The 18083-nt window shown below is 40.7% G+C and overlaps 1 protein-coding gene across 4 annotated transcripts in view; it reads right to left on the minus strand.

Annotated features, from left to right (window-relative positions):
* Positions 1-715: 715 nt before the first annotated feature.
* METTL25 (methyltransferase like 25) overlaps positions 716-18083 on the minus strand; it is a 73970-nt gene continuing 56602 nt past the window's right edge. For 2 of the 4 annotated variants that reach the window (XM_084810391.1, XM_084810393.1), the window contains exons 10-12: positions 7350-7424; positions 6327-6398; positions 716-2725 (exon numbers count right to left, since the gene is read on the minus strand). In XM_084810391.1, coding sequence (XP_084666517.1) covers positions 2612-2725; positions 6327-6398; positions 7350-7424 — 261 coding nt within the window. In that variant the 3' untranslated portion in view covers positions 716-2611. Of the gene's footprint in view, positions 2726-6107; positions 6399-7349; positions 7425-18083 lie in introns of those variants that run through there. The other 2 variants (XM_084810390.1, XM_084810392.1) reach the window with 1 other exon arrangement.

Raw genomic sequence — 18083 nt, forward strand, 5'->3', positions numbered from 1 at the left:
TCCATGTAGCCAGTAGCATCAGTAACTAAATCCAAACTGTCTACATTGTCTGAGGGCATTTTCAGCTAAGTTACTGAATACATAAGGCTCATATCCTGAAAAAACTGAATGAACTTACAATACTGTCCCATTGTTCCCATGTGGTATATGCCATTCTAGACATCACATGGCCGATTCATAGGGCGTAAAATTCTCTGTAAGTAGAACCCCTGTGGAATCAACCACATGGAAGATGTGAAGTATTCAATGGTCTAACCACATGGGTAGGTACTGCTTTGTAGTGTTAATTTACACAAATGGAAAGACCAGTTCCACTAACCTGTACTGCTAGGAAGCAATGTGGTCAGGTTGTTCATACAGTACTTTTTCCACATGGTCACTCCATGTGGAGGATTTTAGAGTGTATGAACTAGCCGCAGCCATCAACATGGAGCTCTTGTTAAACGGAAGCTTTTGTAAGATTTCCATTCATTTCAGTAGGAGTTATGCTAGAAAAGTTCCCAGTAGAGTAAGCTGTTTCCTGTAAATTTGGATTGTGTGTATGTAACATTACAAAGTAATAGAATATCATTACACACACACACACACACCCATTTGTATGTATTTATTTTCTCTATGTATATAAAGCTGCCCAATAACACTGTTCTCTTCTGTTGTCATTCTTACTCCTTTGTTCATTTTTATAGAACTACAGCAATCACAAGTGTTTCCTTTTAATGTGTTTATTCAAAATATTTCAAAGATCATCCATACCCGCAAATTCCAAGACATGTATTGTTATACTGTACAGCTGCATGGCTTGAAAAGTGCCAACCAGCAGCAATGGACACCATGAAGTGGAAACATTCAGCCCAAAGTTAATTTTAGGATATTTCAAGCAGGAAGGTTACTACAAACCAACCAGCCAATTTAATACATTTTAAATATATCAGCATTATATATTATAAGTGAAGTCAATATTTTTAAAAAATATTTATATAAAGTATAATAAAACCCCAAGAGGAAAGAATGGAAATTATTTCTTCCACTCCATTAGAAGTCACTCCCCTGTTCTTTGAGAACACACTCACCTACTGAAGTTAAAAAGAAAAAGAATGCTGTGCTATCATTTCTTAAATTATTGACATGGAGCAATTTACTTTAAACCATTGATCAACCAAGGTTTCCTCAAAAATGTGGAGATCTTAAGGAGCTTTCATGCACTATATTTTTAATAAGTACAAGTAAAATACATTACACCCACAGAAGAATAACACGTGCAGCTTGCAGATATATGTTCAGTGTTGTACGTATCACAAGAGATACATATGCCAGAGGGCTGGGGTTGGTTACACCTCCCTGCCATATACAAAATACTTCAGTTAATATGATTGTTGCCATGTAATGTGTGAAGTGGAGCTTGTTGGTCACATTTCTATTACAATTGTCAGTGCGTCATACATGGCATTCTATACACACACACACACACACCTATGAGGTAAGGTAGGCAAGAACAAAAATTGGGCAAGAACAACTGAGCAATAACTATGCATTTACTGTGCAAATGACCCAATACACACTAAACAGCTGGACAGCGCCTCTGCTGAGAAGCAAGAATGACAGAGTAACCTATGGATTCTTCCCTGGTCTTCCATGGGTGAACTCTTTTAAGGCATTAATTCACCGTTCTGCTATCCAATGCCCATTGTTGTGTCTATGGTCCCTTACCCTATGGTCTGGCAACTAATTCCCTGTACTCCTACGTTGCAGGCAATATTCTTCTTCTTCTCACAGTTGTTTTCACAGTGCGCTAAGCTAGAAGACAGGTTAGCTACACTGTGTTCAGTGTTAAGGTGGGATGGGAAAGGAATTACCTTCTTCCCCAAAAGGCCAAGGTGGCACTGAAGTTGCGTAAGGGCCAGACAGACATGAAGCAGGATACCTGTGGTTTGATCTCCTTAGTGTACAATCCTATGCATGTTTAGACAGAAAGCAGTCCTACAACTCCCAGCATTCCCCAGCCAGCCATGCTGGCTAGGGAATGTTGGGAACTATAGGACTTTTTTCTGTTTAAACATGCATAGGATTGTGCCCTTAATTGCTTTAAATAAAAACAGCTGCAGGATTATTCAAAATGGATTGGGGCAGTGAAACTGTGGGAGGGGATAACAGTTGTTGTTGTTTTTTTTTAACTGCAGCATTTTTTTTTTGAAAACTCAGAATTGCCCCTCGAAAGCTGTAAACAGTAACTTGGGGAGAATCTTTTTTTTAAGAAAACAACCCTTCTACACACACATGTACACATGAATGTTTTCAAGTTTTCAGTTCGGAAATCTGATCATGGATATGTCTCTACTGACCCTTACTTTGCTTATTTTCCATGAAGGAATGGTAAAATCATCCACATAAGGTGAGGGTGAAACCTCACGTTTCATGTTATGCTAGTAATTTGGGATACTTCGACATATAAAGGCAGTATAAATTTTTTATTTTTCTGATTTATTTGTCATGATCTATAAACATATGAAAACGTTTAAAAATCAACAGAATGCTTAGTAAGTTTAGAATAATTGTAAAAAACAAACTGAGTTTAAAATACAACAGCAGCATCAGTTCCCAGCTTTAGATCGATCTAGCAATTTGCTTGCACGTGAAATGTCTCTTTCTTCAGAGCCACAACTGCATAGCATCTGGGGGATTTTATGGGATCGAATAACTTTACCAGTCCAGACCAGGCAATGTTGTCCTGTAAAATGATATTTGATTAGAGGACATCAAAAAGACATTTGACTTGAAAGCTCAGATATGGCAATACATTTTTTTTTTAAAAAAAAGACAAAATACTAAACAAATTCTGTAGTTTATATGTAAAGTACGAACAACATTTAATCCTCCAGTATCTTTTGCTGACAGTGTAAGTCATAATGACTACATTTCAAATGCTCTGGTTTTAAAAGAACACTGCCTTATTGTTCTTTACTATTTTCTTGTGAATCTAGAACTCAGTCATGAAGAGCTTTTATTTCATCAGTTTCTATCCACTACCCCAAGGGCCCCCCACTATTCACTAGCACAAGAGTGTAAAGAAGGAGAGGCTCAGAACTTTTTCTCCTTGCCCTATCTCACATATCCTTCTTGGGTTAATATCAGGATCTGCCCCTTTTTCAACATGTGCAAGTCCTGAGGAAAGGTGTAGTGTGGATATAGGTGTCTCAACTTCCACTAGGGAGGACATGGGGCAGGCAACGTACTTAGTGTGCCATTCCCCATCCCAATTGGGAGGATGTGTGCCACAGTAATTAAGGGGAATCTCCTTGTTATCTCTGATCAATGATTGGAAATAATAGGCGATTCTCCTTCCTGTCCTCTCCCCATGCCCACAGTAGCCTCCAGGGGGAGTGGAATGGATGGGGCCCACAGAGAGAGCCAAAGCCTCTACGAGCCAGATGGAGAATTTCTGTGGACCAGAGGTTCCTATCCCTAAATCGGGTGGAACACATCACAGCATCCGAACGTCAGCAGAACTTCTTATGTACACAAGGTAGGCATATACAATTTGGACAGTAACATCTAATATGCCTTCATCACTTCCAGTTAATTTTTCTTCAGAATCAGTCAAATTATCTGATCCTAACTGATATGACAGGGCTGGCCATAGGCACAGTCAGGAGGCAGATTTCTTTTGGGTGGGATCACAAAAAGGCAGTAATTTGTTAATTATTTAGTTTATTTTAATTTTTTGGAACACCCAGAAGGCATCATTTTGTTTTTCTGCCTCAGGCACCAAAATGTCTTCTGTCATTTCTCACATAAGGAGGTGACATACCAACAGCTGCACAAGCATAACCGCACAGAAATGTTATGTTGGCGTCCATCACAGGCAGGTATGCTAGCAGTCAGGATGTAATTCTAATTAAATATTAAATTTAGCAAAGATAAACCAGTGTTAAATGCAGTGGCACTGATCCCTCTCCCTTCTTGCCAATCCTGACAATCACTATGCAGATCACCAGAAGACTATGAAGTAAACGCCTCACATTCTACAAGACTTCTGACTCTAAGTCTCACTTCTGCTACATTGCTGTGCACGTGCACAAGTTCCTGCATCTGCTGAAAGGGGCCCACGGAACTGCAGTTTTCATAACTTTTTGGCCCTTGAAAAACTTTACATCCATTATTTAAATATTTCAATAGTCTCTCTAAAAGTAGCCAGTATGAAACAAAAACATTTATTAGAAAGCAATTGTTCCAAGTAGTGCACTGCAGACATAGAGTGAGTGAGTGAGTGAGTGTGTGTGTATGTGTGTGTGTGTGTATCTATATATATCTCAGGATAAATTTCTTCAAAAGGGCTTAGTCAGAGCAGGGAAACCGCAGCAGTTCAACCATTCCTTAGCCTGTTGGTTAGTGGGTTTGTTGAAGCCTGTTAATATCAAAAGCTAGTGATAATCAGAACTGGGCCATAGCACGCTGCTTCAAAGTTCAACATGCTTGCCACCAGCAGCCTTTCTACAAACAAATGGGATTCCATTGCCTAGGCTGCAGAAATCCACTCCTTTTTTCTAGGTACAGTGCACACCATTTACACAACAACCCATTTCATACACTTGGCGGCCTCTGGAGGAGCAGACGGGGGAATTGTGTGTGATGTAAGCTACAAATCTGAAAAACTTTCTTGCCTTTGCCTGAAGCAAGTGGGAATTGCATCTTTTTGTGCAGCCTGAACAGGTGAGTTGCTGTACTAAATCACAGAACAATCCTAAAGCAGAACTCTATGGCTCATCTGCTTTAAACGGTACATGTTTCCACTGAACTGTCCTGATATTTGTGTAATGCACTTGTTCCCATATTTGTTTTACACAACAGGAAGAATAAAGAATGTTTTATCTGAAAGAAAGAAAAACTGTCTGGGATTGTGTGATGGCCACACCTCCATGCAGTCCCCACTGGTGGGCATGCATTGTCTTTCAGGCAATCACATGGGAGCTGCTGCAAATATGAAATGGGACTGTGAGTACTGACTTCAAACATCTTCTTTATAAGGATTACAGCTGGTAATCATCTGCCAGAGAGAGCTGAATGGAAAACCACCGTTTTGTTCAAGTGTATAGTCCTTAGCCTTCCTCAGGTACTTCACAAGTGCAATATGTGAAATGATTGATCATGAATACAGACAGCAAAATTCCTATGAATCTCAGAACACTGCCGCAATTACAGGAATTGTGATTCTCCATACATATAATACAGGGACCAGTTTAAATGTTACTTCAGCAGCATGCTTGCTTCCCAGACACTCCAGGTAATATGTGCATATTCTGCCCATGTGGTTGGAGTGGATGGAGTGGTTACACACCATGCTAACACGCCCTCTATTTGTGCAGGCACTGCCTGTATAATACGTATTTATTTGTTTGTTTGTTTATGTTATTACATTTATATCCTACCTTTTTTCCTCCTTAAGGAACCCAAGGTGGTGTACACAATCTTTCTGCTCTCCATTTTATCCCCACAACAACAACCCTGTGATGTAGGTTGGGCTGAGAGTCTGTGACTGGCCCAAAGTCACCCAGTGAGCTTCCATGGCTGAGTGGGGACTAGAATCCAGATCTCCCAACTCCCAGTCCAACAGTCTAACCACTACACCACACTGGCTCTCTATACATATCCACACAATTATCCTAACCCTATGGGTGGAGAATGTGCATGTTATTCAGAACGGCAGCAGAGCAGCCATATTGCTGAAAGCAACATCTATCCTGGGCAAAAAGTGTTTGTCCACACTACATACCTGTTGGAAGTGGAGACTGTTTGAGTATACAAAAGAAGTGTTATCTGGCTCTGAGCTTACATATCATACTTATAGCAGAAAAAAATTATTTTGCACTGAACTGCCAAGATACATTTAAAGCAGACTATGGTCTAAAAATTACACATGTAATCTATGTTCACAATTCAAAACTCAAGGTACGTGGACATAATTTTTGAAACATGACTATAAGACCGTTCAGAAAACAGCAGAATGCATGAAGTAAAAATTGTTTAGCACTTCAACTATTAACAATTAAAATATCTGTTTAGGCAAGGCTGTTTCTTTATTACTAGTAATTTACCATGCAATTAAGAGAACATAAAAACTTTACTGCAGCAAGTTTCCCCAAAGTAAAAACATCTGCTGGGCAATGTTGGGAATGATGGATTGAACATTTAAAACTTCAGCAAATATGTGAAAACCATGGTTTGTTTCTTTTACTGTGGGAAGGACTTACTCTGTTGCTGTTTAAATAATTAAAAGATCTCCCTACAGTTGATACATCCACTCCCATAGATGTCATGTACCCAAGAATTACCTGTTCTTTGATGTAGGAGAGACGATCTAGAAGTATTAGCACCTCTATGCAAGGTCCTAGAACAACTTTCAGCTGAAATAGTGATTTAGATACCAATTTAGCCACACAAAATAAATGTACTTCACTTTTGTAGAAGAGATAAATACTGCCTCCCTGAATGTAGCTTTTGTTTTGCTATTTTATCCTCCTGAAAATGTGAGAAGTTTCTTTGAAAAGATAAATGAAAGAACAAATACATTTCATATCTCATTACTTTAAGGGAATTAATCATGGTTTTCAAGGGGATTGGGCCAGTAGCTCTTCACTCCTGCTAAGAAGATATACTTGGTAAGATAGGATTTAGCCATGACTAATTGTTAGCCATTCAATACGCTCATGCAAATATTATATAGATTACGTTACTAATGTATATGCAATTAGCTACAATCTTTGTCGCATGACAAATTTTCGAAATAGCTCTTGGCATTGATCTTGTACTACCAAACATAAACTCTTCAACTCTTTTCCATCAAAACAATTCAAGAAGGTAGGTCATTTTCCTGAGAAAAACCAGTACAAGTGCTACCTTGCCAATTCTACCCTATTGGACATCTTCAGAAAATCAGTGTAATAAAGATCAAAGTCTGTGGAATGCATTAAGCATGGCGTCTATTACTTAGTAGCTTTGAGGTATAACTCAGCACGCAAAACACATTGCAAGTGGCAGGAATCTTGTTAAAAGGTGAACCAACAATGAAATTTATTAAAAAGGAATGCATAGAGACCAATATGGGTTCAAAAGGAGACCGACATTTTTCACATTTATTATACTTGAAAAAGAATCTCCATATGTTCTTGTTATTATTTTACTGACACCTAATATAATTTTGGAAGAGAGTATGCTCTCAGTTAAGGGGCTTTTTTTCTTCCTTTAGAGAGTATATCACAACATAAACAGATCCACCCCATAATAAAAACTTAACACAACCCAACTGTGGCCTAGCGTAATCATACAAAACAACTTCTCCAACACTGTGATTTTACCATATTGAAAGCTTCCATCTCATTCATTCTGTGCTTGTATTTTTCAAAGTACTCCATTATGAGGCTATCTGAAATCTGCAATAGGAAGAAAATTGATGACTGCAATTAAAACCTACCTGAGGCAGATGCTAAAATTATTTTCTCTAATTAAAAATACTTCAAAACGAACAAAAAATTCATGTTACAATCAATATTTTTTCTGACTTACTATAATGAATTTCCAGTACTAATATTTCACTTCCAAAATTGTTTCTGTCTCAATTACCTACGGTATCACTACACAGTGAACTATACTTAATATTTGAAAAGATGGAAATTGCTCTAAGGCTGTCATCCTAAATACTAGGAAGCAAAGTCCCACAGAATTCAGTGGGTCATAAATTCTGAATTAACACGTTTGCTATCACACAGCCTATTATTTTGTACTGCATTAAAAGTGGAGGCTATTTTCTTAGATCCTTCATATCCATTATGGAAGTATACAGCAGCCTATCTACATTTGGCATTCTAAAAACACTCATCAGGTCATGAAATACTGAATCTTTGAAAACAAGATGGTTTGCTTGGAAACATTTTGGTTACTTGAACTTTAAGGCATTTTGGTTTGAGGCACAACATTCTCGAAAGTGTCAAAGAAGCTAAAATACTTTGAAACAGGAAAACTAGTTAGTATGAATGCATGGTGTGGTCACTCCCCACGCTAAGTACCCATAGGGAATAACCACATCATTCTTCCTTCCCACACGGTCTCTGTGCTTCAAACATTACTGGAGTAGTCTGGGATGCAAGCAACAACTTTACCATGCATGAAGCATATGACACAGCCCTCAGATTTCACAGCTAGTGGCCTGCATTCGTATTCTGGTTCCAACAATGTCCACAGTTGCATTTTGGTTTCAGCCCAAGTATGCTGGAAGTCATGCTGACACCAACAAAAGCCAGGGAACAAAAGGTTTAGACATGTAAAAGAATATGGCTTCAGTATGTAGGAGAGTGAATACAGGGGAAAAAATAAGATCTGATTCCGCAGAATGTAGTTTCTGGAAATTTTTAGTAATATTTAGTGTCTTCAGAGAAAAGAGAAAAGCATATGCTTTGGTCAATAGCTAAGGTTTCACGTTCTTGGATTTTGTCTGGCAACCTGCATTGTGACCTAATCAAATTGTTTCACAACTGAATTTTACAGAACTATTTTATTCCATATAAGGAACACTAAAAGCTTGTATCAAGGTCTGATAGTACAGTAACAAGTTTGGTAACCCCAGATTGGATCCAAAAGTGCTCTTCCATAAAGGGAAGGAGTCCTTTAATTCGCAGAAGGGGCTAGGATCCAGAGGAAGCTTCTGAGGATGGAAGGTGGAGTTCACCAATTCCCCCTTTTCCCTGCAGCTTCCCATGCCATTTCCTACACTGTTTCAGAGGGTCACACATCCTTCCAGAGCAGATTTTCAGGTGATGCCAAACACAAAATGAATACCCTAGAGGAAGGGGAAGAGGACACATGAAATTTCAGTATTTGTGGCCTGGATTCAAATCTTTTAAAAGCATAATTTTGTTTCTCAAGACAAAGTTAAAAGACCTGAGAAAAACAAAAGGCTGATGTACTGACCTGGCTAAGATGTAATAGTGAAAGCATGGTTTGGTTGTTGGGCTTGAGGTTTGTGCACTCCCTCTTCTTCACCTAGTTTGCACAAACCAATTTGTCCACAAACCATAACTGCAAACCTGATTTCCAATTCTGGTTTGGAAGGAAACTGGTTTGTGTATTCCATAGTTTTGCTTAATTTGGATATTGTAGCAAACCAGGAATGGAACAAGGGGATCAAAACCTACAAAGAGAAGGGACACGGTTGCTTGAAGCCCATTCTTGATGGCCAAACCAAGGCTGATTTGTAATGAGCTGGCCCATGGGAAATCCAAGGAAGTGAAGTTTTCTTGCAACCCTATACCTACCTTCAGGGAGTCTGAAGGAGACTCTTGTATCCCTAAATTACTATATCTCTGGAATGCAAAAAGTAGGGATATATTACAGGCTATCTTGATCAAGGTCCTGCCATGCAAATGCTCACATAAAAGGGGCTATCAACTCACTGTGACAGTGATGAAATGCCTCTAATGAAATCCCATACTTGTTTGACTCCAAATGCTTATCTGCCACAGACTTGTTCCTTCTCCTCCAACACCTTGTTGATGCTGGGGATTTTCTGTTTGCTTATTTTAAAGTCAAGTCTGTAGACTGTCAGGTGATTCTTGTACATATTACAGCTGTTAAAACTCCTTGTCAGATTAAACTGGAATTTGGCACTGGCATCATGCAGATTGTATGCTGGTTTATATTTAAAGTACAGTTATCCTTGAAACACTAGATAAATATACATGTTATATACAGATACAGCATCAACCTTTAGTAATCCCATTTTGATGGCTGAGCTATATCCTCCTTTCCACAATTGGCTGGTTAATGTTCTTACTGAAATGTTCATTACAATTTAAGATTTAGATGACCTATTTGCATGATAACTCAAGCTAAGGAGAAATGGGCACACTGAATCCGCAAACAGCCACACTAAGGCTGTACACCTACTTGAGAATAGGTTCCACTGAATGTGGTGGCACTTACTTCTGAGCAAATATGCAAAACATTTTGCTGCTCTTGTTTAAGAGAGGTTTCACTGACACAAATGGCATCATTCAAGATCTACAACGCCGTTTCTTGTTCATCAGTTCTAGAAATGTGCACTGAGAATTGTATATTCCCTGACAGAGAAGCGTATGAGGCTCTGCTTGTGCAGAACAACTAGCTCAAAGTAACTGCATATACAGCTCTATCCCTGCTGTAAGTACAGTTTGTTAGTTATCTGCCTAAGGGCACAATCCTTTGCATCCTGTTCTGTCTAAACATGCATAGCATTGTGCCCTAAAGAAGGTAACTGTCACTTCCAAGTAAGCAGATGCAAACAAACAAATAAATAAATCTTCCCATATTCCCATAACCTTTGTAAACCGCCCAGAGAGCTTCGGTTATGGGGCAGTATAGAAATGTAGTAATAATAATAATAACAACAACAACAACAACAACAATCCTTGCCTTCCATCGGTACTCCTTTTCCAGGTTTGTAATTTAATAGCCCAAGAGCTTCTATAGCTAACTTGACAGCTCCTCTGCTGTCACACAGAACAAGGGTCTTGAAGAAGGAGGGCATCATTCCAAGGAAGAGGGACTCATTCCTTGAGGGACAAACTGATATACTCTTGAACAAGGATCCACCTCCTTGTATTTATTTAGTTTATTAAATTTATAAATTGTATCCTTCACCTACCGGGCACCCAAAATACAGAGACATTATTTATTTATATAGTGCCATATATGTTCATGACACTTTACAAAGAACAGGTATGACAGGTCCCTACCCCAAGGGGTTTACAATCTAAAATAGGCAAAGGGAAATGGGGGGTGGGGGAACAGAAACCACATGGTGAAGATCTGCAAGATCTACCTTCTGCCCACCCCAGATCTAGATAGCCTGGTGGAGTCAGCGGTTGTGGTGCACATCAGCATCAGTGACATGGGAAAATGTAGTCATGCAGTGCTGGAAGCCAAATCTAGGCTGCTAGGTAGTAGATTGAAAGCCACAACCTCCAAGATAGCTTTCTCTGAAATACTACCTGTTCCACACCCAGGGCTAGCTAGACAGGTAAAACTGAGGTGTCTCAATGCATGGATGACATGAGGAGGGATTTAAATGTATTAGGCATCGGGGAGTGTACTAATGGTATGGGCTCCTCTTGAACTGAAATGGAACCAGACTACTAGTGCTTAACATCAAAAAAGCTGAAGAGCAGTTTTAAACTGAGCCCTGGGGAAAAGCCAACAGGAGCCGTGAGCAGCTATTTTGGGGTAAATGAAGGTTAAAATATTCATGATCATCCAAATGGTGACAGGAGCTGAACCAGTGAATGAGCATCTGTAGGACTTGATAGCCAAAGAGCCATAGGGGAAAACACACTTGCCAGAGACATTTAGAGAGGAACACAATATAGGTGCTTATATGCTAATGCTAGAAACCTCTGAGCCAAGAGGGGGGAATTGGAGTATCTGATTTTAAAGGAGAATATATAGTGGACAAAGCAGAAATCTGGTGGACTGGAGAGAACAGATGGGATCAAGTTATCTCTGGGTACAACTCTGGCTGGCTGAGGTGGCCCAAGAAGGCCAGTACCTGTAGGAGAAGCCACCATCCAGTGAAGAGGGAGTGCCTGCTGCTGCTGCTGGATTGCTGCTGCTTGGTTGGCCAGCAGGAAGGAATATATAAGCTGGCTGGCTGAGGTGGTGGGCCTGCCACCAGCGAGGTTGCCACTGAAGAGGGGAACGCCAAAGGAGGTGTGCTTCTTTGGGTAGCTCCTTCAGGGAGTGACAAGGGCGAGGACACGACTTCCTTCTCAAGCAACTGTGTGTGTGTGTGTGTATGCATATGCGCGTGCGTGAATGTCTTGGTGAGTGAGCTATCCCAGGGTGAGAGCGTGGGACAACTGGGGAGGCTGAGGTCCAACCATTCCTTAGGTGAGAGCTGAGGGGTGGGGGCAACTGGCTAGGGTGAGAGGCTAACCATAACCTGGATGACAGCTTTATCGGAGTGTGAGGGAGGAGGAGTGCTTGAGGGAGGAGGGGGAGTAGGCCTATTTTAATTTTAGGTTGATGCTACAGTCCTTTACTGTCCTGGTTTGTCTGTCTGTCCTGGCCTTTTGTTATTAGTTTTATATTATTTTAAAGTTGTATATGTGCTCATGTGAATCCTGGGGGAAGAATGGGGTGACCCTATTGGAGTAATTTTGGTGCAGAGGGAGGTATGGCGTTGGGGGCTGGGCATGTCAGGTAATGGAAAGGCAGGACAGATATTTGAAATCTATCCCATCTTTCAGTCCACCCCCCATACCGTAAAATCTTGGTTGCCCTATCAGCCCACCCTCTGATCTGTTGATGCTGCTTTTGAATGCCAGGTCAGTCCACAATAAAACAATGATTATCCATGACTTGATTGTGGATGAAGGGGCTGACCTGGTGTGGATTACCAAGACCTGGGTGGATGAGCTGGGTGGGGTGGATCTGTCTGAGCTTTGTCCTGGGTACTCAGTGCAGCACCAACCTAGATTGGAGGGTTGGGGGCAGGGGTGGGGAGTTGCCATCATCCATAAGGATTCCATCTCCCTCACAAGGAAACCCATCCATCCTAGCACCAGTTTTGAGGGTCTGTACATCATGTTGGGCCAAAGAGACAGAACAGGTATGCTGCTGGTATACCGCCCACCCAACAGGCTCCCTGCCTGAGGTGGCTGAGATGGTCTCGAAGATGGTGCTGGAGAACCCTAGGACAGTGGTTCTGGGGGACTTCAACATCTACGCCAAGGCTATCTTAACAGGGCCTGCTCGAGACTTTATGGCAATCATGACAACCATGGGGCTGTCTCAATACATCACTGGCCTGACACATGTGGCAGGACATACCTTGGACCTGGTATTTGCCGTTGGGTGGATGAGGGATGATCTGGTGGTGGGGGTGGGGTGGGTTCAACAACCCCGTTGTCATGGTCAGATCATTTCCTTGCGAAGTTTGGTTTGGTGGTAGCAGATATTCCCTGCAAGGGTGGGGTGGATGAAGATGGTCTGTCCCAAAGACTTATGGAATCTGATGGATTCTTGAATGCTCAGGGGGATTTTCCGGCTGATTGGGCTAGCGATTTGGTCTTTGGTCTCACTACCAAATGGTGAGATGGGAAGGGTCATCGATACAATCGCTCCCAAGCACCCACTCCGGTGATGTGGAGCTCATAATTCACCTTGGTTTACAGAAGATCTATGGGCAATGAAACAGGCCGGATGATGGCTAGAGCGCAGGTGGTGCAGGTCTCGGAGCGAGTATGATCAAAGATTAGTAAAGATTCTTCATTGTGCCTATTATGCAGCAATGAGGATGGCAAAAAAATCTTATTAAGGGTCTATTATCTCATCATCGGAATGTTGCCCAGCAGAATGGTTCTGAGTGGTGAAGAGCCTGTTGGGATCTTGCTCGGGCTCAGAGAAAGTAGGATTGGAACCCTCGGTAATTTGCTGTAATAAATTTGCTAGGCATTTCGAGGAGAAAGTTGCTCATATTCGTTCAGAATTTGACACCACAGTTATTACAGAGTCTGGGGAGGTGTCCAGTATTCTGTTTGGTTGTTTCCTGGGATCAGTTTCAGTTGTTGCAGCCTGATGATATAGGCAAGACACTTGAATCAGTCCATCCCACCACATGTAAGCTTGACCCTTGCCTATTGATTGGGTGGGTCCAGGGGGTGGTAAATGCTTCACTCTTTGAGGGGGTGGTGCCGGCCGCCTTGAAAGAGGCTGCAGTGCACCCTCACCTGAAGAGGACCTCCCTGGACCCAGAGGTATATGAGAACTATCACCACATTGCTAATATCCCCTTTGGGGGCAAGGTGCTTGAGCATGTGGGGGCTGGGCAGCTCCAGACATTCTTGGAGAAAACTGATTATCTGGACCCATTTCAGTCTGGTTTCAGGCCAGGGTATGGCACTGAAATGGCCTTGGTTGCTCTGACTGACATCCTACTCTGGGTGAAAGACAGGGGGAGTGCTACCCTGTTGATCTTCCTGGATCTCATAGCGGCTTTTGACACCATCCATCATGGTGTCTTACTGGATCGGCTCTGCAGGATGGGAGTTGGGGGCACTGTGTTACAGTGGTTCTGCTCCTACCTGCAGGGCTGATTCCAGAAAGTGGTATTGGGGGATTCTTGTTCTACCCCATGGCTATTAAGCTGTGGGGTGCCACAGGGTTCTATGCTATCCCCCATGCATGTACTATCCACAGTAGTACATGCGCTGGTAACTTCCCAATTAGACTACTAAAATGTACTTTATGTGGGGCTGCCCTTGAAGATCACTTGGAAGTTGCAGCTAGTGCAAAATGCAGCAGCTAGACTTCTGACTGGAACATCTCATAAAGATCATATAACACCAGTTTTAAAGGAATTGCACTGGCTGCCAATATGCTTCCCGTCAGAATTTAAGGTTTGGTGATGACATTTAAAGGTCTAAGTGGCTTGGGACCTCGATATTTGAGGGAGTGCCTCTCCCTATATATGCCTGCCTGAGGATTGAGAGCTGTTGGAGGGGCCCTCCTCTGCGTCCCACCAGTGCAAGACACACATTATAGTGGGATGTGGGAGGGGGCCTTCTCTGCTGTGGCACCCCAGTTGTGGAATGCCCTCCCCTTGGAGGCCCAATTGACGCAGACATTGGTCTCATTTCGGCGCCAAGTAAAAACATGGCTTTTTACCAAAGCCTTTGAGGGCTAAATACATTCCCTAAAGTAGCACACTGTTTTAACGTTTTTATTGTTTTATATTTTAATTGGTATTAGCTTGTTTAATGGTTTAATATGCTTTTAGGTGTTTAAATTATTTAGTGTTTTCTACTGCTTAAATTGATTGTATCTGTACGCCACCCTGTCATCATAATGATATCGGGCGAGATACAAATGTTTTAAATAAATAAATAAACAAATAAACCCTATAGAAAGGAAAGGGAAGGGTGTATTATGTGTGTGTGCGGGGGTGGGGGCACGCTGTACATCAAAGACAGCAGAGAGTCAAACAACCTCGAAATCTCAAAAGGAGCAAACTCCTCCACAGAATCACTGTGGGTGGCAATGGAAGGCTCCAAAAATAATTTAGTACTAAGAAGATATTATTGCCCCCTTGACCAAAATGCTCAGGGTGATCTTGAGATGAAAAGTAAGACAGGGAGGCATTGAGAGGAGAAAGTGTTGATGGAATGGATTTCTTCAATTACCCTCACACAGGCTGGGTAAATAAGGCAATATTTCTAGATAGCCTAAAAACTGTGCCCTAGAACAATTGGTCATGCAACTGACCAGAGGGGAGGTGACCCAGGACTTAATTCTAAGTGACACCTATGGCCTGATGAGAAACATAAGTGTTGTTGAACCGACTAGAAACAGAGACCACAGTGCTAAAAAGTGGACAATTGCAAAGGAAGTCCAATACAGTCATGTTTGACTTCAAAAGAGGAAGCTAGTCATAAATGTGGGGATTGTTAAAAACGAAGTTGAAAAGGAAAGTCAAGAGGCTCAAAATTTTCCAGAAAACTTGAGGGTTATTAAAAACACATTAATATAAGCTCAGCTAGAATGTATACCATAGATCAGGAAGGGTAGCACAAAGTCCAAGAAGATGCCAACATAGTTAACAAGTAGAGTCAAGGAAGCAACCAGAGGCTTCTTTCAGAAAATGCAAATCTTGTCCAAATGAGGAGAACAAAAAGGAACACAAACTTTGATAAAAGAAATGCAAACAGACAATAAAGGATGGCCCCCCCAAAAGAATTTGAGGAGCATATTGCTAAAATAATTTAATACCTACGATAAAATATTATTAAAATTTATCAAAAACAGGAAAGCAGCTAGGACAATAAGGGTATTAAAGCTATGCTATAGGAGGATAAAGAGATTACAGACAAGCTAAATGAATTCTTAACTCTTTTTACATCTTAAGCAATTTGCTTCTCAAACTGTTCCTGCACTAAGTTTACATTTAATTTATCTGGGTTGGTTCTCTCTTCTGTTTACTCTATTTCAGCAAAACTCCCACACTATTTCTTTAAACTTTACTTGCCCATTACAGCCTCCATTACCTTACTATTTAACCATGTTCTGGGCAATGTTGTACCACTTGTTATTTGTGTCATAGGTTCTACTTAAGCCTTGATTGTTGTGTTTTTAACACAAGGGACACCTCTTAGAAGTGTCTTTTAGTTTCCTTCTTTTTTTCTTTTTCATTTTTCACTAATCCTCTTCTTTAATTAACTTTCTCTAATGAAATTTAATTGGCTTTAATCCAAGTTTCTCAGTTTGAACTGATCTGTAGATCAGATACATTGTATTTTTCTTTAAGTAAAAGTAAAGTAAACTGATTAAAACAATCACTCTTGCAGATTTTCTTTAGAAATATAAGCTTGTTAAAAGAAAATGCCAACACTAACAAACACACATTATATCCAATATATGTAACAATAAGTTCCAGATGATGTAAAAAAAAGGCAAGGAAATGAAAATGCATTTCAGTCAACAGAATTATCAGTGAGTCTTCCCACAGAACCACATATGAAAAATCAACTTAAATTGTATTTCTCAGAAATAAAATGTTCTGGAGAACATCAAAGGTACACAACCAATTTAACTGACAAAAACAAGCATGCTAATTCAGAATACCTATCTTTTAAAAATCTCTCTCTCTCTCTCTCTCTCTCTCTCACACACACACACACACACACACGCAGACACACATACAATGTCTAAGGAACCGGTGTAGTGTAATCCTATGCAAGTTCACTCAGACATGTCCCACTGATTTCAATGGAGCTTTTTCTCTAGTAAGTATGCATAAGATTGCAGCTCCATTTCTTTATGAATAGAGACATCCTGGTTGTAACAAATAAAGCAAATTATGGTAGAATTACTACTGTATAGAATTACTATATATGCATTCTTACATATTTTAAACAACACAATTCTTTGTGAGTGCTAGGGTGTTCTTCCCTTGGAAGGTGAATATTGAACTGTCCTACTTAACAACAGACAAACATTTTTCTATGCAGCCAAATAAGAGATCAGATCAACAAGAAATACACCAAATACAATTAAAATATTCAGCATCTTTACTCTTGTTTAGACGTACGTATATCCTTTTATGCAGTATAAGAAGTACTTTTCTGCAGAATAGTGGAATATTTAAAGCTGTTTAAATAATGCTTAAAGAGATGTGTGTGTTTTCTACAAGGCTACATTGCTCCTAAGCATATAAAAACTTAATGAAAAACTCTAAAACTCCTGGATCAGACTCAGGGTCAACCTAGTGAATCATCCCATTTCCGGGTCAACCTAGTGAAGCATCCCATTTCCAACAGTGCCAACCACATGCTTTTGGAAAGCCCACGAACAGGGTATGTAGGTACCCTGTTGTTTGCACCTCAGAATGTGGTAATTCAGAGGCATGCTATCTCTGAATATCTAGGTGTCATTTAGCTGTCATGGCTAATAGCTGTTGATAGACGTATCCTCACCATGGCTGTTTACACAGTCCACACTGCGATTATTTTCAACATCACTGACATATCACCTAAATTAAAAAGCTCTAAAAACTCTTTAGACCTGCTTATCTGTAGGTACACAGGGGCAAGCCATGAACTTGCTAAAATATTTTTTAAAATTACAACAGTCAAAAGGGATTTGCAGCCAAATCGGATGAATTGGGAACTTTTCTTGCTACAGTTCCTTACTAGTGTTCTGCAGGCCTTAAGATAGGGTGGTGAAAAGCTTGTGACAGTCCCAAGCCTATCTTTACCCCTCTCTCTCTCCCTCCCTGCATTCAGAAAAGTATCTTGCAGGGTACTAAATCACCATATAGGGGCTGATCCCCTGTGCTGGAATAGCAACATCAATGGCTGCTGTTTCTTCAGCTGAAAGACCAAGACTGCTTGCACACTGTTGCAAAGGGCAAAGGATCCTCCCTGTGCACCAGCAGAGGAACACTCTAAGCCTGCCTTCATGTTCTACTACTTCAATCCAATTTTATTCTACCCAGGCTTCAAAAAATATACAAAGATAATTTCCATGACAATATACGATAAAATATTTGATAGCAATCACATTAA

The sequence above is a fragment of the Heloderma suspectum genome, chromosome 7 (genome assembly GCF_057233095.1).
Source record: "Heloderma suspectum isolate Gila_16-S chromosome 7, 16-S_ref, whole genome shotgun sequence".
NCBI classification, from domain to species: domain Eukaryota; kingdom Metazoa; phylum Chordata; class Lepidosauria; order Squamata; family Helodermatidae; genus Heloderma; species Heloderma suspectum.